At 36.7% G+C, this 20,845-nt stretch overlaps 1 protein-coding gene across 2 annotated transcripts in view; it reads left to right on the top strand.

Moving 5' to 3' along the window:
• Nucleotides 1-20,845, top strand: part of SSBP2 (single stranded DNA binding protein 2) — a 158,829-nt gene that overhangs the window by 35,550 nt on the left and 102,434 nt on the right. For both annotated transcript variants that reach the window (XM_042866320.1, XM_042866319.1), the window contains exons 2-4: nucleotides 1,511-1,583; nucleotides 8,376-8,437; nucleotides 10,363-10,447. In XM_042866320.1, the coding sequence (XP_042722254.1) occupies nucleotides 1,511-1,583; nucleotides 8,376-8,437; nucleotides 10,363-10,447 (220 nt within the window). The remainder of the gene's footprint in view (nucleotides 1-1,510; nucleotides 1,584-8,375; nucleotides 8,438-10,362; nucleotides 10,448-20,845) is intronic.

Genomic DNA, 20,845 nt, shown 5'->3' with positions numbered 1-20,845 from the left:
AGGTGCTTTAAAGTGTTAGTAGGGATTCAAGTCATCCTAGCTATTGTAGAAAGAGTGCTTCATCTTTCTTAGATCTTAGGTTTTGTCTACAGCCATTTATGTGTAAGAATTGAGTGATAGCTGAACTGGAAAGAATCAAGTCAGAGAAAGTGGCTTTTTTTTTGCCAGATGTGGTTGTTCTTTTGGGGTGGGGGGCTGGAGTATGAGAGATCTTCTGTGCTGAACTCACAAGGGTGCATCCATGTCCACCTAAGTGTTGGAGAGTAACGTGGTGGCAGTACTGCATGTGTGAAGCATAAATAACTAATGAAAACATCCACTCATACGTTTTTAAAATTCACTTGTTACAGTTTACTGAAATAATTACTGCTCTTTCAGTGCCGTGATGACAGTTATCTCATATTGCAAAATGTTTTGAACAGTAACAGGAAAAGTACATATTCTCTGCCTCTCTGCTTTGTTTAGTTAAACTACGTATTTCAGGATATGAATAGTAAAATATTCCAAATAGGAATGGTGGTATATCACAAAGTAAGTACAAATAGAGTGTACTTCTTTAATACAGTTCAGCTAGCAATTTTGAAAGAAATGCAGTATGACTTCCTTTTCTTCCCTTGCACTGAAATGTTTTATAGACAATTTTTAAGCATCGTTATTAAATCAAACATTCGAATGGGATTTCATTTTGAAAGACTTTAAATGTACAAGTAGACAGGGGACTCTCTAGAGAGTCAGCTGAAGAATAGGAAGTGCTACTTTTCTCACTCTTCTAACTCAAATCTAGCCTCTGTTAACAGAAGCCTTGCTGCTTTTGCTTTCCCTTTTCTTGGGTTTTTGGAGTGGCCTTCTCAGTCCAAGGTCCAGTGGGACCTGAGCCCTTCTTTAGCCACGAGACCTTTTTTACATAGCTGTTGTCATCAGAGCTCAAAGATGCCCAAGTTTGAGTAAACTACAAAAGTCTGTTTACTTGAGAGGTGTGGTTCTCTTACAGTAGATATGTGGTTGTACTACAGTAGGGATGTGGATTCTAGGATTGCTTTTCCTTCTGCAGCTTGATGTTTGCATGTTCTTTCAGTAAATGTGAGATGTTGTTCAAGCCTGCTAACAGTCTGACATGTTCCAGTTGTCCTGGAGAAATAGTGGTGCTGTACAAATGAATATATTGTATTTACAATTAGCATGGTGTATTGCGGGCAAACACGGAGCAGCAGTAGGTCAATAGTTAGCTAACTGGGAACCTGTCCAAACATCATTAAAAATGTTGACTCTAAGTAATTTAAGGTTTTAATAATATTTAATTAACCTCTATTTAAACAACTCAGCTCAGATTGACCTATATGTGTAGTTTAGAAGTTCTGTTATGAGCAACAGATTTGACATTTTTGGTACATAGTAGTTTCTGAAAGGAAATAGCATGCGACTCAAACCTGTTGAAATCCTATCTTCATAAAAAGAGAAACGAACAAGTACACGACCTTAAATACTGTCTCTTTGTTTGTTTGTTTTTCAGGTTAGCACTGTACGTATATGAATATCTGCTCCATGTAGGAGCACAGAAATCTGCCCAGACATTTTTATCGGAGGTATGTTTTCTTTGTCTCTTTTTTTCCCTTGTACAACTTTTTCCAGTGTGTGTGCAAGTGAAATTAAATCTGTGTTGGTTTAAAATAAACAGCAATGACAATTTTGCATGTCTGTTTATGTTGATCAGCATAGACTTCTGATTTTGCGAAAAGTGAGTTTGCCATGTCATTTTGCTTGCCTTTGCATAATTACTTTTGCTGTGATTTGTTAGCCATGTTGTCTGATTTGGTGCTACACTGAAAAGAGATTTATCTATTTTCTGTAATAAATGTGGGTGATGGAGAGCACATCCATTGTACTCCTTCGTGATACTGTTGGAATCTCCAATCTGAATGATGTATCCTTTCTAAATGGCAAGCAGCTATTTTACACTAACCTCACTGCATATTCCTACCATGCTTCTAAGTACTTAGCTTCTTTTCATCTGGTGAAGCCATTACGTCTGTAACCACTTATGTCCTGTTTCTTAAGCACTCTTCACTTCTGATGCAATTTTTACTCTCACATAATAGTTACCGTTTTTCATTGTAGTTATGTACATATTTTGAAGATGTAAGTAAATCAATTTTCTTGAGTATTCTACATTTATTCTGGGATGCAAGAGTACCCGAATATATGCCAAATCTATTGAGGTCTTTGGGGTTTATTATTGTTTTTAATACGTCTTTGATGAGAACATATAAAATAGTGGTAGTAGTTGAATAGTGAGCAAAAGTGAGAAAACCAGGCAGCATGTTGTAGTAGGAAAATTTGCTGCTTCAACTGATCCTCCTTCAAAACTAATAAAATTTCTACACTAGTGATGACATTTTGGAGATTGAAGAAGGGAGAATGAGTATAGGAGGGCTGTTTCTGGTATTTATAGACAATTCGTGGAACGAGGGGCAAAGGGGGTAGGATTGTTGTAGTATCAGTTTATGTTTTAAAAAATTGTTTCTGACAATTGTTGTTTTTTTTTTCCTCCTTAGTAAAGCAATGGAAAAAATAAGAAATATCTTGACTCCTGGAAACAGTTGTCATTTGTAAATAATGCAATGTTGCAAGATTCATTTTGCTTATTTTGTTTTTTATCATTCATGTGCGAAATGAGCAGCTGGCAGGAGTGTAACTGGTATGACATTTGGATTTCAGGAAAACACTCAATACGGTATCTTGAAATTTAGCATTTAAAACCTAATTCAGTCTCAGATTATAGAGAAACTCTCAGGTCTGAGCAAATGTAATTTGAGAATGTATAAAATCTTTCCAAATCTGTCTGATGCTGAAATTTACCCCCACATTGATAAGAGATAAAATATAGTATATTGCAATGTAGAGAGACATATAGTTGTAGTGTACTGAATTGGTAAAGACAAAGATGATGCTAATAAGGTTTGTAAATGGCTACATGTTGGAACCAAATGCAGTTACCATTGTTACAGGGAAGCCTGGAAAATATAATATTTGAGATTAAAATGATGCAGTGAGATTCAGGCTGAGAAAAAAGTACACTAACATGACTGGGAGAAAGTAACCTTAAACACAAAGTTAAATGGCGAGTGGTAAAAATAGCAGGGGGGAAAAGAAAGTAGCTTATTGTGGAGTAAATAGAACCTTGTATTGTGATGCCCATTCTGTCTAAAGGAGGAAACCACAGTATAAAAGCTTTAGCCCAACTCTGTACCCCATGTGAGTCACTGTTCTTGTTAGAGAAGGAAAATTACAAGACAGGATGAAAATAACAAAACAGCAGTTGAGCAGTGTAAAAAAATGTCTTCTTACAACTTTATGGTGATGTGAAATTTGCAGTCTTCCGTGTCTCTTTGTGTTTTTCTTACTCATGGGTGATGGGAAGCAACTACTCTGTTGTGATTGAGGTGATGGGAGAGCACTTCAGGAGGTGTAGGAGATGTCCTGGTTGCATGGGATGAAATTTGTATTGGCTTTATCACTTCTTAAAGAAGTATGGCTACTTGGGCTCACTGTATTTTCTATTCCGGCAGTCTGCACCTGCCAGAATAATTTGGATGGATTTCTTTATAACTGGTTCAGTTCAAAGTTGCTCTAACCCAGAGTATTTGGACAAAACAGAAATAAACACATATGGATTATCTGAGCAGCACAGCTATCAGTGATAATTAAAGAGTATAGATGGCAAAGATTAATGTCCCTTTCTTTAAGATCTAGCAAGTAAAGTGAGTAAGATTAATGGAAAGAAGAAGAGAGAAGAAAATTTAAATTGGATATCATAAAGTCATATGACTTAAAGATAGTTGTCTTAAGCATGACTTCAATTTTGTAATGCTTTGTATCTGGTATATATTTTGTAGAGCTGTTCACAGGTCAGTAAGATCTGTGCTAGTCATTCTTATTTAAAAGGCAAACGGTGCTTTCCATTTTGTTGTGGTCCCTGTTGAGTACACCCTTCAAACTTTGTTGCCGTAGTCTCCAAAATGTAGGACCACCTGTTCAACTGGCCTTTTCCTGAATCTTAGAATGTTGGAAACACCTATAATCCTTGTCTTTTGCTCTACATATTAACATCCTTTCAGGAAACATGTCATGAAGTAATAGATGGAAGTAACTCAATAGCTATTTCCTCCCAAAATGTGTAATTGTCATACAGCTGGCAAAATGGCAAGGCACTTGTGCTACTAGCTAAGCCATGCCATTTGCTGCTGAGGTTTGAATAGAGCTATTCAGATTGGGTACGCTAATTTTGAAACAAACTGTTCTGCTCCTGAATCTTTTCTTTGGTGTGGCAACTGCTGTGTTTTCTTGAAGATCAGGTTCTTAGCATATGCATTTTCTATCCTTGAAGTTAGGTTCTAGCACTGGAGGAATAATTTCATTTTCTTGGCTAGACCAGGATGACAGGTGTTTCCCAGCTGTTACAAGCTGTTTATTGATACAGATGATAATAAGAGTATTCTTGCTTTAATTTTATAATGTTTCATAAATCTTTTCTATCTATTTGTTCAGGTAGACTAAGACCTGCCATGTTTGTTTATTGAAGTTAAAACAAAACTTCCAGCTTCCAGTCAGGTTCCTTCTTTGAATGCATTTATGAGGATAAGTTGTGTTCTATTGAAAAAGACAAATATAAGACCTATGAATAAGGTATTTTCATTGAGCCTTGCTTTGAAAAGGAAGAATACTGCTTAGATGTAGTGAGGCCTTTCTGTGCAAACACAAACTTTACTCTTAAGTTAATGAGTTTTGAGACTTCAGGAAAAAGAAATTGGTCTTGACTATATGTTGCACCTCTCCATTATGTTGCTTTTGAAACTTCCTAGCAAGTCCTAAGTCATGCTGAATGCATGTGGGAAATGGCTATGCCCCAGAGGAGCTCGTTTGAATTGTTTATAAGACTTTGTTGGTGGCTTTGGCTTTGTTTATATCTTTCAATTTTTAACAGGCAGGATTTCCACAATTTCTAGATTAAGTGCTGTTAAGTGGTATGGTGGTGGTGGGGTTAAGAGCTATGCAACTGGTTTGTTCTGCCAGTTTTATCAATAGAAGTTATAATGCCTGGAGTTTGTTTTTGTATAATATTTTTTAAGCAGCAAAATTATTTTTAAGTAGTTCTGAGTATTTGTGTACAAGAGCTACTCCAAAAGTAATACTTCTTATTGTTCCCTAGTTGCTTCACAATAGTAGAGGTGGATGTTAGTGGTATGGCAGTAGACGTTGAACCTTCCAACAGTATCCTGTTACATTTTGTTGCCACGTAGCAGATGGCAGCAGAGGAGCAGTCTGACAGAATGGTGTTGACATGGAAGTGAGTATAAAGCAAATGTGTGCTACTAAATTCCTCCATGTGGAAAAAAATGGCACCCACTGGAATTCACTGATACTTGCTGAATGTTTATGGAGACAAGTAGATGCGAGCACAGCAAGTTGGTGGGGTGGTGCATTTCAGCAATGGCAACAGTGACGTGAAAGATAAGTCATGTTCTGGACAGCCATGCACAGCTGTCACACCACAGAATGAAGAGCACCTCTGTCAGCTCATCCGCAAGAATTGGTGGATTAATACCAGGGAACTGTGTTTGGAGCTGAACATAAGCTTGAGTGAGTTGAAAACAATGATGCCAACATAGGACTAACTCAAAGGTGAGTGCTATAAATTCTCATACAGGAACAGAAAAGGCAACGTATGCAAGTTTGTCTGAACCTATTGAGATCCTGACAATACGATGCTGAAGGTGCCAGTTTCCTGGATCTCATCGTTACTGATGATGAGGCCTGGTGTCACCACTATGAGCTGAAATCAGAACAGTGGTCCATGGAGTGTCAACATGTGAATTCCCCACTGAAGAAAAAAGAGGATGCAGCCCTCAGACAGTAAAGTGATGTGCACTGTTTCTTGGGATAGAAAAGGAGTGCTCCTTATGGATTTCCAGGGATCATCAACTCTTACACCTTTCTTCATATATGAGGTGCTCCAGCCCTTTTACCATCTTCATGAGTTCATCTGGACTTGCTCTATCTGCTCTGCATCCTTCCTGTAGTGAGGGACACAGTACTCCAAGTGGACCCTTACAAGAGCGAAGGGGGACAGTCACTTCCCTCTCCATGCTGGCCACCTTTCTTCTGATGCAACCCAGGGTACAACTGACCATCCAGGCTGAGTGCCCGCTGAGTTTTGTCCACTAGAACCCCTAAATCTGTCTTCCCAGGGCTGGTCTCAATGAGTTTTTCTCCAACTCTGTACTCACATCTGGGATCACCTTGACCCGAGTGCAACACCATACATTTGGCCTTGTTATGGTCATTGGTTATTGGTCCTTATGTTCTCATCTGCTCACTTTTTGAGCTTAACATGAAATATGTTCCTTCTGTTTTGTCAACTGCACCACTCAGCTTGGTGTCATCCGCAGACTTGCCGAGTGTATGCTCAATCGCACTGTCTATGTCGTTGATAAAGGTGTTGAAGAGCATTGGTCTCAAGACAGACACTCTTGTGACAGGCCTTCACCTGGACGTAGAGCCACTGACCACAGCCCTGTGGATACAACCATCCAACCAATTCTTTATCAACTAATAATCCAGCCTTTAAATCCATATTTCTCTTGTTTAGACGTAAGAATGTGGCGCAGGACCATGTCAAAGGCCTTATGCAAGTCCGGGTAGACAACTTCAGTTGCCCTTCCTTTGTCCGCTCCATCACAGATGGACAACATGATCTGCCCTTGGTTAAGCCATGCTGGCAATGCTGTCATAGCAGCTGTGAAACAGTGGGCCACCTCCACTGTTGCAGATTTTTATGAGTGTGGCATGCCGACTCTTGTTAATTGCTGGCAAAGAGGCATAGCAATAGATGGTGGTGACCGTGTTGAAAAATAGTGTTGTGTAGCTGAAAATTTATTATATCAAATGGTGTTATTGTGCTCCTTGTACCTCCTGTAGTTTCTATGAAAATGCTTCCAAATGACCTATGTAACATTGAAATTATATTAGGTTGCTTGATATGTGTGCAAATAACATTTTTAGATGTATGAAGTGTATATTTATTCCTGAAAGAACATACTTGTTTAAATTTCTTAACAATTCAGAGTGGTAATCAAGTCAGAGTTGAGAATCAAAGTTTATTTCTATTTAGAAAAATCTCAGTGCTCGTTGCAGTATGAACACTATGTCCACCTTTTCTAGTAAGCTTATGTTTGTTTTTATGTAGAACTTAAAACGCCTTTCATGTAAGACTGTTCAGGTATTTGATTGAATTTTTAAAATTTTATTATTATTATTTTGCTAGTTATTCCTTATGTCTGTTGGGTGGAATATGGCTTGTGTTTAAACAATAGAGTTTTAATTAAGTTGGTTTTTTTTGTTTGTTTGTTTGTTTTTTACAAAACTGGACAGGAAATAGTGCTGTGTGTAGTTGTAACTGTAGGAATTTGAAATGTTTGTAATGCTCTGGTTTCCACTCTGTTTTAACAAGATGTTGTCTTCTGTACAGTCTTCTGTACAGTGTTATGTAAAAGTTGTAGAATCTGTTTGCAGCAAAACTCCTAAAGCAATTATACTGGGCTTACTGTATTCCAAACTATATACTGTTATAGTTTAGGACAAACTATGTGGCATTAATAAAATGACTGTTGATAATATTTAAGGTAGAGCTTGTAAAGGGTTACTGAGAGACTGGATACTCTCATGGCATGTTTTCTACTGAGTTAGCTGCTAACAATAAAAGTGTGAAGTTAAGGGTATAAACATTCCTAAATTGCATTTTCTTTGGAAACAGTTCTGAATAAACCAGACTTCATAAGTGGGAAAAAACTCATAGACAGTGTGTGTCTTTTCAAGAATGTTTGCCAGTGCAGACAAAGTAAGCCAAACTAGTTTTACACTTTCACTGGGTGGTGGGAGAACAGGTTGTAGTTGGGGTGTATTTGTCTCACTACCTCTAACAGTACAGCACTCCTTGAGAATACTGAAGCATTGGCTAGCTTTGAATGTGGAGAGAAGACTGCCACCTGCTGAATCAGTAACATTAGTTCTGTGTCTTAAGTTTCTCCTAGTGCAAACTGGACAGTGTTTTAGAAAAGCATGTTTCAGTGGTGGAGTGATAAGAGTATGTCCTTAATAAAATTATTTTCACAATCTATGAAAACGCTCTAAAATACAGTTTCCCAAAATAAAAGTCATTGGCTAAAATGGTTTATACATAGTATGTCCATCCAGATTGATGATTCTGAAGCCTTTCATAACTACAGAATGTTTTATTCTTCCTTTTTATTATTAAGTAAGACTTCTTAGTCGCAATAGTCACAAAAGTGTACATGTGTGTTTTTATGGTTTTGTTTCAGATAAGATGGGAAAAAAACATCACACTGGGGGAGCCGCCAGGATTCTTGCACTCCTGGTGGTGGTAAGTGAAATTCTTTTTACTCTGATTTTTAGAATACAACAATTGCAAGTTCCAGCAGCTGCAGGCAAGAAACTCAAGTGAACATTGTTAAAAGAATGTGGAGGTGGTCATTTTCTTATAAAGGAATGAATGAATAGAAAATAAGATAGAGGAAAAGGCACAGATACAAGATACAGGAAAACAGATAATACATAGTGAATCAATAAGACAGCATCTTTGAAAGAATATGGCCTGCACTTCTTTCTTCATCATCTTTCGGCAAACTGAATTTGAAGGATCCATATACAAATCCCAAATAATTGCACCTTGGGAAAGAAATACATATGTATATTACCTAACATATGCAGACATTGTGACTGTGCATATAGAAGTGAGCTTCTTTATTTTTTTTTGCCTGCACTCTATTAATGGGTATGGCATATGGAAGTAATTAGATGAACCCAAACCAGCAGCCTTTTTGAAACTCAGTGTGTGTTAGCATGGGCTTGGTGTTTCAGTATCTGCATTTGCATAGTTTTTGTCAGCTCAGCGTATGGGTAGACAAATAATTTGCAGTTTTCAATGTATGTTACCACAGAATCATACAATTATGGAATCACAGAATGGTTTGGGATGGAGGAAATTTTAAACCCCACCCAGTTCCAACCTCTCTGCTGTGGGCAGGTTGCCACCCAACAGATGGGGCTTCCCAGGCCCCCATCCAACCTGGCCCTGAGCACCTCTAGGGATGGGGCACCTACAGCTTGTCTGGGCAGCTGTGCCAGGGCCTCACCGTCTTCTGAGTGAAAAATTTCTTCCTAATATCTGGTTTAAATCTATATTCTAACAGTTTAAAACCATTCCCCCTTGTCCTATCACTGTCTGCTCTTGTAAGAATTCGTTGTGCAAGAGACGCATTTGTAACTGTAAAGTTTGCAGGGTGAAAAGAGTGCTCATAATCAATGTTATTTAGCCATTGTATTTATATTAATAAATATTGTTGTATGATTTGAATATGTCCAATATGTCTGTGTTTACAAGAATACAAAATTATGGAGAATATACCCAGCTGTCAGGAGCACAGCAATTTACAAGTTTTAAAGTAGTTCCATTTGAACGCAAAAACCCAAGTTTTTTATGCAGCTCTGTAAAATGTGGCATATTCTTCATTGACCTTTTTGTTTTTATTATTTTTTTTATTTGAAAGCCTAGTTGTTTCTTGTACCTGTGAAGGTACAAGAGAATTATCTTAATTTTGATTTTCGGCAGCAGAGTTTTCAGGTTTTTCACTATTCCCTATTACGATGCTAGGGTAAGTAATAAATAATATTAAACTCTTGACAAATTGTGTTCTTACGATTGTTCTAGTATACGCATATTTTCATTCTAGAAACTTTGTGTTTGGATGAATTCATGTGTAACTGTTTGAAGGGGAGTGATAGGACAAAGAATGACTGTAGCCACCATTATTTCTTTTCATTCCTAAGAACAGATACCCATCCATTTCCTGCTCTTCTCCATACATGTGCTTCTCTAGGAACTTTTGTTGAAGGCATAGTATTGAACTTTGGAAGAAATCCCCAGTTTTCTCCTCAGTTTCATGCCTTTTTATGTTATTACTATGTGTCTGTTTCTTCCAGTGCTTTGTGGAGGTAAATCACAACAGTCACCAACGGTTCAAGGTTAAATGCAGAGCTTCATACCCTTTGACACTGAGTATTAGATGAGCTTTTAAGTTCATATTTTCAGTAGCTTTAGATTCCTTTGAGATGTTTTACCAGCGTAAATTATTTCATAAAGGTAAGTGCTTTCAACTGTTGGTAAGGAAGGGATGTATCTGTTTCTACACATACACGTGCATGTGTGATGTGCACTGTAAAATCTACTGGAGTAATGATTTTCTCACAGCGATTTTCTCACTATATCTGTAACTTCTTCACTTGCAGTGTATTTTGGGATCTCTACTGTGCAGCTCCAGAAAGACGAGAAACATGTGAACATTCAAGTGAAGCAAAAGCCTTTCATGACTATGTAAGTTTTGTCTGTCTTTACCATGCTATCGTTAATTGTATGTGAAAATGTGATATAGAAGTATTTCTGCATGACAGCATTTCAAACGCAGGTTTATCACATATAAGGAACATTTGTGGTGATGCTTCAGAATTAGTACTTTCTAATTGTGTGGTTACTTAGTGCCACCTGGAAAACTCTGTAACGCATCTCAGAGGTCAAAGTGCTGTCCTGTCTGTTAATTCAGAATGAACTGATAATTCTGTCTCTTCTACATGGAAACATCAAGCCAATCAAAAGGGCACAGGCCAAATGGAAGCACAGATAAGTCCTGTCTGTATATCCATACTCTGTCAGTTGACTCCCTGGCTTCTGTCAGGACCGTGCTGACTTCAGTGTGATTGTTCTCATTCTTACGTACCACAAAAGAAATTAGACATAAATTTTCCTGTCCAAGAGAACAGGAGGAATCATCGGATGTAAAGTATTGTGCCAGTTTTGGTATGTTTGAGACACGATTTAAAACACAGTAGAGAGTTTGGTGGTATTTTGCCTGTGAAGACCCCCCGCCGGGGGCGGCGCGGACCTGACAGAAGCCAGGGAGTGAAGTTCTAGAAACTAGGATCCCTAACACTAGAACAGTTACATTCCTTTTTATCCATTATCATGTACATGGAGCAATCTAGAAATCTGGAAGTGTGTTCCAGATTTAGGATGAAATTTGGGTTCTGTCTCCAGCAAGCAGAGATGTCAGCTTTCTAGTAATTCAAACTTCAATGTACTTCGGATTTACGTCATTTTATTACAAGGAATTTGGGTTCTGTCTTCAGCAAGCTCTTCTCCTTCTGCTGGTTTCATTTTCACTAAGGAAGTCCTCAGAAAACTGACTGATCTGTTGTTCTTTTGGGTCATTTATATGGCACAAGGAAGGGATATGGGACCTTCATGGCACTAAAAAAGTTACAAAACTTCGGAGTTTTCATGGTTTGTCTTAGAAATATTGTCTAGTCTCTGCAGAAAAATATATACAAAATTGAAACTAGATTGCAATAACCCAATGTCTTACAAACATAAATTTGGAAAAAAAAATAAATCAGCTAATTAACCATTTTCTATTACTATTAACATAATCTGAATATGGTTTGGTGTCCTTTACCATGCGAATGATTAATGACCTTGCCTTATATGTAGTTAACTGTGACTGCTATTAATGCATCAACAATGCAGTTAATATGTTAAATATATTTTACTTACAAACCAGTAACTCTTTAATACCTTCTCCTTAAGGATCAGATTATGAGGCTGACTGGTAAAGGAGCTTGGATAACTACACTTTTTTTTCCATGCTGCATTGATCACTCATAGTAATAATCAATGATTGAAGAGCAGTGTTGGGAGAAGGGAACAAAATTATAAGGGCGGTTTCCACTCACAAAGGTGTTAAAGTCAACCAACTTGGCAAAGCACATTCCTCAAAATAAGAACAACTTAACTGTTGGAAGCAGAACTTTGTGATGTTTTTTACTTATTCTGTTTTCAATACACAGTCATTGGAAGAATACAGCATTTCAACAGCTTTGCCATTGTTTTGAATCCTTGTTATTAAATCAAGGTTTAATTCCTCACTGAAGGAGAAATAGTTTCATAAGGATAGCTTATTACCACAGGGAATGACATTAGTGAATTAATCCATGGAGATTACAATCCACAGTATGACAGTTGACTTCAGAGGAGGCATTGCACACTTGCAGTGTAATGTATGTAACAAAAGAAAAAAACTTGAAACTTGTCATGAAATAATTCTGAAATTATTAGCAGTGAAAATTTAAATTCAAAAGCACTTGGAATCTGAAACAGAATGGAGTCCAAGCTTCTTTAAACTCATGAGAATTTCACTGATTGGTAAATTCACTATTTATCTAAGTGTTGATACTAAGAATTTGAGTAGCCAAATCAAAATTATGTCAAATAAAAAAAATAAAAAAATATATCTTGATGTCAGCTTTCTAGTAATTCAAACTTCTGTAGATTTCAGATTTACGTCATCTTACTACTCAGTTCATCTGTATTATGGTAGATGTTACAGTATGTTAAAATACTGAGAAAACAGTCAAATGAGTGTGCATGGGGAACAGAACTGTGTGATGTTTGAGTTACCGTATAAAGTCATGTTTGATGAAGGAAAAATGAAATGCTGTTCTTTTGTGCACGTATCAGTCTGCATAGAGGAATGCTTATGTCAGAAAAAAATTTGGTCTATTTTATCGTTTACTTTGCCTGGTGTTTCTAATAGCTTTCTTAATCCTTTAATGTGACAAGAAAAACAAGCTGTTGCAATGCTTTCTCACAGTTGAGGTAAACTTCTAATACCTAGAAGTACTCATATGTGTTCCTTAGTGTATTTTACATTTATTAATGATTTGTGAAATCTTGACCCGTGTGGAGTGTTGACTCCCCTGGAGTCAAAATTTCACTGACAGTGCAGACTGTTAAGAGAGCCAGGCCGTTATACCAGTCCTCCAGTGAGAGTGCAGGACAAGGAAAAGAGCATTCATAGCTGTGGTGTCATATTTGAAAACTAATTGCCAAGTATAAAAAGTAGAGAAGACTTGCATAGTATTTCATACTAGCAATTTAGAATTTTTTATTAGGTGTATGTTTTTCCACTTGACCTGGGAATGTCGTTCTTGCTGAAGGTGTGGTCTTTTTACATTACACATATCCTGTTTAACACTAATTAGTCTGAATGACCTGGCTCAGTATGTTTTCTGTCTTTGCTTTTGTGAAAGAAGAAAGGTTTAAGAATGTTTGATGAAGGAGGAAGGTGTTTGGGGATGCTTTATAATTTGTGAAATGTTGCTGCCTCAAACAACATAGTTGATACTCAGTCTGCAACACAGAGATTAACTCATACAGCAAATATGCACAGAAAGGTTTTGTTACTTTTCTTCAAGTTTCACAGTATTTCAACTACAATTGCAAGAAAAGCAATGCCATTTAATTATCCTCTACCACTAATAATTGGACAAAATTTTTTGAATGATGAGGTTCACTTTACTGTTTAGTTTGCCATAATATTTTAGCACCTGCTTTGCTTGTGTTTTAATGCAATTGAATATCTGCAGCTGGACTTCGTGCATCTGTAATACTCTCGAGGAAAACAGTAGCAGTGCCCTTTTGGGAACCTGTGTGCAGTGCTATCTTGAGGAAGAGGGCATCTGAATTTTTCTCTTAATATCAATGCTTTGTGTTCAAGCAAAGAGTCTTAGCCTGTTTGTCCATCAGTCTGTGTCACTGAATCTGTTCCTGTTTGTGTAAAACAACAAGAAAAACAAAGTCCTTTAGGTAACTGTTTTTCACTTCCTTATGTATCTGTGCACATTACTCTATACAGTAGCATCCTTATTCTTCAGAGAACAGTTGCAGAAGTTCTATTTCCACTGATACAGAAAAATGAAATTGTATTAATACCAACTACCACAGCTTGGATTTTTATCAAGCTAGTGGAAGGAAAAGGATCTATCACGTTTGGCAGCAGGAATGTGAAGTGACTCAAGGTGAAGGCTGTATCTGGTTGCAGTACTCACAGTGCACATCTGAGTAAAACTAATATAAATAGAAAAGTAAAGGGCTATTCTGGCTTTGAATTGGAAGGTTTTGTCTCCTCATACTGAGGTTAAACACAGCTCCTCTATATGATAAAAAAGAAATTCCATTTTTATTTTCTTTTGAGATTTGCAGTTAGAATTTTTTTTCCTCCTTAAACGAACAAGGCTCTGAATTCATTAGTTTCGTATTTTGGATTTGAAAAGACGGTTGTATGACATGTAAGTGCTGTATCAGGGAGGTACGTTCTTGCCTTGAAGTTTAATGAAAATGTCTTAGAATTAGAAATACTTTGTTTCCATTACAGGTAACTCTGGAAAGAAAACTGATGCTTGCCTGGTCTTCTAATATTGCAGGCATTTCAGCAGACATGAAGTATTTCAAGCAGAAAAAGATAATTATATATATATATGTGTGTGTGTGTATGTGATTGTGTGTGTATGTTTGTACATTTTCCAGGCATCTATGGCTTTTTCTGGAGGAAAACCTGTGTGCTGTGAAAAATCATTTTTGTGGTAGCTCTCAGCCAAAATTCACAGTTCACTGTACAATGGGTTTTCTTTCTTAACAGTGTCCTAAGGAGACTCCTTATCTCTCTTTTTAAAATCTCATTTATCTTGGTTAGAGCTGAGATCTTCTGTTGAGAGAAGCAGGTTCCCACATGCATATTGTTCTGACTTTCTTTCCATCTGTTTGTAGGCTGAAAGCTTGGTGTGTAAATGTAGTTCCTTAGAGCAGAAAGGATTTTTAGAATCATCCCTACCAATGAGCTCCTGGCCACAAGAAGTGGCTGCTCTCCAATTCTGCTGGCTCAGTCATTCTTTCACACCTGTGTATCTCTGGCACAGGGATAGTACTTGTGAAATTCTTTCTTGAAAGGTGATTTCCTTGCTTAGTGCTGAAGATCTTCTATAGCATGAATGTCCAACCTTTCAAGGTTGCCCAGGCCACATCAAGTAAAGAGGAATTGTCTTGTGCTGCATATACAGTTGCTCCAAAAGTAATGCCTCCTACTTATTTCCATGGAAATGACAACGAATACAAAGAGTAAAACAACTATCTGATAGAGCAAATTTTCAGCTACAAAACTGAACCACTGTAAGTTTGTATCGTATTTCCATCTGATTTGTTAGCATGTTTTAATAGTAAAGCTGTATGACTCGGAGCTTAGCTTTGCTTGAAAGTTGTAGGGTGTATTAAAGACTACTATAATTAATTCTATACAGATTATTCCATCTAAAATCATAGTGATAAATACATTTTTTCTAGAGGTTAATTGGAATAGTATTTAGACACTTGAACTGGCTGATCAGTCTGTTAGAATTTCACAGAAACAAATTAGATCTTTGCACTTACTGACATATTGTAGGGGGAGAAATACCACTTTTTTCCCTCTTCTTTGTGCTTATCTTTCAGAAGATTTTGCTTGCCTTGAATGTTACTCAAATTTTAACATGTTGTTAGTAGTACACAGAACTTGAAGGACTATGAATATTTTTACAGCTTTTTTAACTACTGATGATTTCTATAGAAGGTCTGTGAGAAAATAGTCAAAGGCAGCACTGAATGTTTGTTGGTTGTGACCATGAATCCCAGGCCTTTTGTTCCCACAACAAAAACTATTCTGCAGTAAGACCTGTTTCTATTTTATTTTCATGAAATACACATGTATATGTAAAAAAAATAATAATGTCTGGAACCCACACAGAGCTATCTTCTTAGGTGAAGATTTTTGATGGCCTAAACACATGCAAAGTTTTTTCTGTTTCAGGATAATTTTTGACAACAGATTTTCTTACGTTCTCCAGGTGGTCGGGGCAGTCATCATCTCTCCAGTCCATCACAGAAATTCCTTTGCTAACTCTGATGTGTCAGAGATGGAGCAATCTTCTAGCTGTTGATTTTCTTTCCTTTTCCAGCTGTTATTACTGTGGCATTTTGCAGGAAGCATCACTAGGCATCTTTTGCTTTTAAGTCCTCACAGATTTTCTGCTGAAAACTGGATTCTAGACCTGTCTTCTAGCTATCAGTTTCAGTGAAACAGGACATGGAGAATCCACGGTAACTCCTGCTTAAAACCAAAACCAGCGGTGCTTTTCTATCCTTCCAAGGTGTGGAGAGCATGAGATGGGTAATCCAAGCAGACAGGATCTACAAAATGTGGATTTGGTGTAATTCATAGGACAAATGCCAAATTGTATTACCGCGGGGTCATGAGATCCATAAATGAGAACAAGTTGACAGATTTTAGATCTCTATGCAATTTATGGCCTTCCTGTGAACTTTCTGTTGCTTTATTCTCTTTGTCTCTAAGGTTCTCCACGTGTCTATGGGCTGTTGTCATTAATAGTAGAGATTCTCAAGCACACTTCTGTGGTTAGATGTGATTTCCCTTGATAAAGAAGTATGTGTGCTGCACTGCATAGTTTCTACTTGGGCTGATTTGCCAGTAATGTTTAAGGATTGTTCTACTGAAGCTGTGGACAGAGTAATTCTTCAAACTCTTGGAAGACCCTTAACATGTTTACTATTCATCACTGTATACGTAATTTCACCCTGGGAGACAAGAATGTCTTCTTCAGACATGTAATTCTTCTTAGCGTGTAGGTAACTAACTACCCTTGTCCCTGGAGCATAGATTACTTCTAAAACTAGAAAAAATTTCTTTTAAGTGGTCACAGAGCGCTTTTCATAACTGATATGGAAATGAAGGGCATCTCTTTTCCATAAAGTCATTGTTAGAACAATACTTTTTGTGTATACGATATTCAAGTATGAATGAAATGCTGTTGTTTACTACTCTTTAATTCTGCAGAGGTATGCCTTGCTTCCCAGTGCTTAGATAGAGTAAAATACTATTGGATGTGAAAGCTAAGAGGAGACCAAGGAGGTTTCTGACATTTACTCTGAAATCCCTTGTCTAAACACAGTGGATTAAAAAACCAGATTGCTCTGTTTATTGGAAAAATAAAACAATTAAAAAATCGTGTTCAGTATAAGATTCTCTGTTAAAGTGCCTTACAAGGTAGTAAGTCCTTGGTTTCTTCTGTAACCTGAATTCAGTAAATCTGGAATATGTCAAAAATGTGAAGAATTCTTGTATTTTAGTTAGCAATTGTAAAGGGGAACTAATATCAAATTGGATGAATTTCTTTCTGGAAGATAATATTTATTGCTTTGGAGAGTGGTTGCTATTCATGATCTGAGATTCTAATAATGGTGTTGGTGGACTTGTGCACAGTCAAGCTTCACTTTTCCAGCCTTTTGACTTCCCAATTTTATTGCTTAATAGATGTTATTTAATGCGATTGTTCAGAAAGGAATAAGGAAAAGGAGGCTTCATACTCCCAGCAAGGTAGGCGTCACTTTTTGCAGGAAAATTGCACTAACTTGTGTCAGATTTGGTCCGCATAATTATAGGTATGTCATATCTCAAGTAGCACAAAGTAGAATTGCTTGTTATCTGCAGATTATTAAACTGTTTCCCTTTGTTCTTCAGAAATTGGCCATCTTGAGAAATTGGTGTTTTCACTGGATTACATGGATACTTTTTGCAGGAAAGATTTTTTTTTCTTTCATCTTAGTTCATGGTAAGAAAACCCCAGAGAGAATTCTCCTCACATTTTCATGAAGAAAGATGTGCCCATTCTGTCCTTGTCCTCCTGCTTCCCATTCATTCTTGGATAACACAGTTACTCAGATTTGAACTACTCCAAGTTATAAACTGTAAGTGCTGACACAGGAATGTATTTTCTTACAGTGCACATAGGCTTTTTTCATATTTGTAATTTCATAGGTAAATTTCATAGGTATGCTGTGTTTCACTTTTAATATGGGTGCCGAAGCATTTGTTTCAAGCAGAAAAAACAGCGTATCCTTCCCAAAATTTCAACTTTTACTTTTTGAATGGAGTTTTCATTTTTGCAGAATTTAGAAGTAAAATAGTTAATTAGTTTGAATTAGGTGGAAGTTTCTGACAGTATAAGGAACCATATAGGCGATTTAGCTCCTCTTTCATTGCTCCCACAGGTAGGCAATGGACTTGTTGAACTCTTCTCTTAAGAATGTTTTAGGCTTCACTTTCATTGAGAACAAAGGAAATAACAGCCTTCCTAATGAGGCAAAACTTTGAGGGAATGATCTGTTGGGAAAAATATATATATTCAATCATAATGAAATTCTAAAAAAAATACAGTATACACTGCATTTAAAACCATGTCAAATTTACCAAGCGGTTTTGTTTTCTTTTGCTTGGACATAAGAGGGAATAGGGATTCAACAGGTTAAGAAAGAAGTGGGTGGTTTAAGGGATAGCTTGAAACGTGCAGGAGAAGATATATGTCAAAAGATGAGAGGTGGTGGATGGAATGCTCAGGCTGATTTGCAGTCTTCCAGAATAATGTAATTTTTATAGTGTGTAGGTAAAAATTGTTTGTAAGGTGATCTTTAAAAAGCTGGTAGATACACTGTGAAATTATTAGAAGTTTTTAGTCCATAATAGATTCCTGCATAGGCTTACATTTCTATCCTCCTAATACTGGCATTTACTTTATAATTAATGTAAATCTGAGATATTTCTGAAGTTGTGGTGTATACTATTGCTTGGATGAAGGCTCTGTTGAACTTTTTTGACCAGTTTGATGGAAATCCCAGGGTATTGCAATTTTTTCTCTGCTTGGTTGTCTTCATGTATGGCTCTTAACTTCAACCATTTCTTAGAGTGATGTTAAATATATCTTACTGCAAGACTTTGTGTAGTACCCATAGTGTATTTGGAATGGAACTCAATTTATTTAAATTCAGATTTCCACTTTTGGTGTGTAGCAAAAGTTGCGGTAGATTTTAATAATTTGGAGTGAACTCAGTCTTTTTAACCAAGTTTTTAATGCGTTTTAGTTTTCAGAGTGAGAATATACATTAGTTTTACATAGATGCATTGAGAAAGGTCCTGTTTCAAACTTTTGTACGTTCTTATATGTAAAATCATTTATCTTCACTGCTGTTGACATAGGGATCATTCATATTCGTTGCACAGTGTAAGCCGTATGTGTCTACAGCACTCAAGAAAGTTATTAAGGAAGGTTAAGTTGCAGCTTAGTAACGCTGGGAATACTAAATTGACTAACAAATGTTCTGAATTTAAAGATCTTCTGGCATTAATTTTTAACACTGATTGTACATAATGCTTTACATCAGTGAAGTATTGAACAAACATTTGATCAATAGAGAGCAAGTGTTGGACTACAGCCTTCCAGCTTCCTGTGTAAGCTCCTTGTCCCGTCTTAGTATTCTTTTTTTCATTTCATTTGATGTTTATTATGGTAAATGAGGATAGGGATTTCAGGTAGTCTTTTTATAATTTTTTGCATTATAGGTTCCAATTTAGGTCGGGAAATTTCTCTTAGAGGTAATGATGAGGAGGTATTTCAAGAACTCTACTTAGGTACATGTATCTGCAGATGTATATATGCATATGATATGTATATGATACATATGTGTTTAACAGAATAGTGAAGTACAATCCAATAATATGCTGATTTAAAGCATTTTTATTTTTCTGATAACAGTATTTAGCTAGACTTGAGTCACTTTGCCTGAATATGTTCTTCTTTAGCCTCATAAATTGTAAAAGTGAAAGTCTTACTTCTGCACAATATGCCAAACAGAGATTTTGTAAGAAGCTTGACTGCTCTGCTAATATCTCTAAGTGACTCATTCCAGACTTGCTTAACACATGCCTGGAAAAACCAAAGAATTATAACTTCCATCTGCTCTCTGATATGATGAAAGATGAGTCCTGGAGATCACAAATTGTGGGAGACATGCAGCTCTTAATAAGAACAGCTGAACAACAAATGTCTTGTGAGAGGTGGTGAAAAATGAAGTAATGAGGAGGAAGCCTCTTGAGGGAATGTGGATATCCATGGCTGACTAGAACTGTCACATCTAAACCTTACACTAAATATGAAATGCACATTATATAACACAAGCCACAGCAAACAGATAATAGTCTACTTGAATTTTCTACCAAATTAATGCCTTACTGTTACAAACAGTTGTGGTAACATGGGCTTTTGAGCACGTACTGAATGTTTTAGCTCAGGGAAGTGAAGCGCAAATCTATATTTGGATATCTGTTTAACAAACGAGGGTTTGAAATTATGGCTTTTTAAGTCTTCACATTAATACCATTCCAAATAGCATAAATGTTAACTCAGCCACTGAAAATGTGTAACATTACAAGGTGTACAAACAGAGCATTTCATTCCCATGTTTATTACTGTGGAAAATGATATACAGACCCGTGCACTAAGAGAAAAATGGAGATTGGCATAATCAAGGGAAATCAAAATTAAGTTTTTATCTTTAATTTTTGAAGATAAAAATTTGCAGTTACTCATTATAGGCTGTTTAGATGTGGCCCCTCCTTAACTTAAATGGGCATCTTCATAGTGCTGTTGCATTAATGTGCACAAACTACGGTCGTGCCAGATAGGAAGAAGACCTGTAACAAAACACACATGTAGCAGTAACTCTGCAGAGGCTAATGCACGCTGCCAAAAAAGCAGTACTGCCCATAATTCACACCAAAAGAAGTGCATAACCCATCACAATTACTCTGGCTTGGGAAGGGGAACCCAAAGCTTATTGTAACATTATGGTAAATACTGTGTTTTGAACGACTGAGAATCTTGAAAATACTTTCCAGGTTGACTTTCAAATCAGACTTCTATAGAAGTAATTTGAAACTGAAATTTTAGCTTATGAAATACACAAAGTTGTTAACTATAAAACAGTTAAGGGGATATAATC

The sequence above is a fragment of the Lagopus leucura genome, unplaced genomic scaffold (genome assembly GCF_019238085.1).
Source record: "Lagopus leucura isolate 7727_CA_CO unplaced genomic scaffold, USGS_WTPT01 Super-Scaffold_810, whole genome shotgun sequence".
Taxonomy (NCBI): domain Eukaryota; kingdom Metazoa; phylum Chordata; class Aves; order Galliformes; family Phasianidae; genus Lagopus; species Lagopus leucura.
The sequence above is the reverse complement of the archived record's forward strand: the minus strand, read 5'-3'. Positions and strand labels throughout refer to the sequence as shown.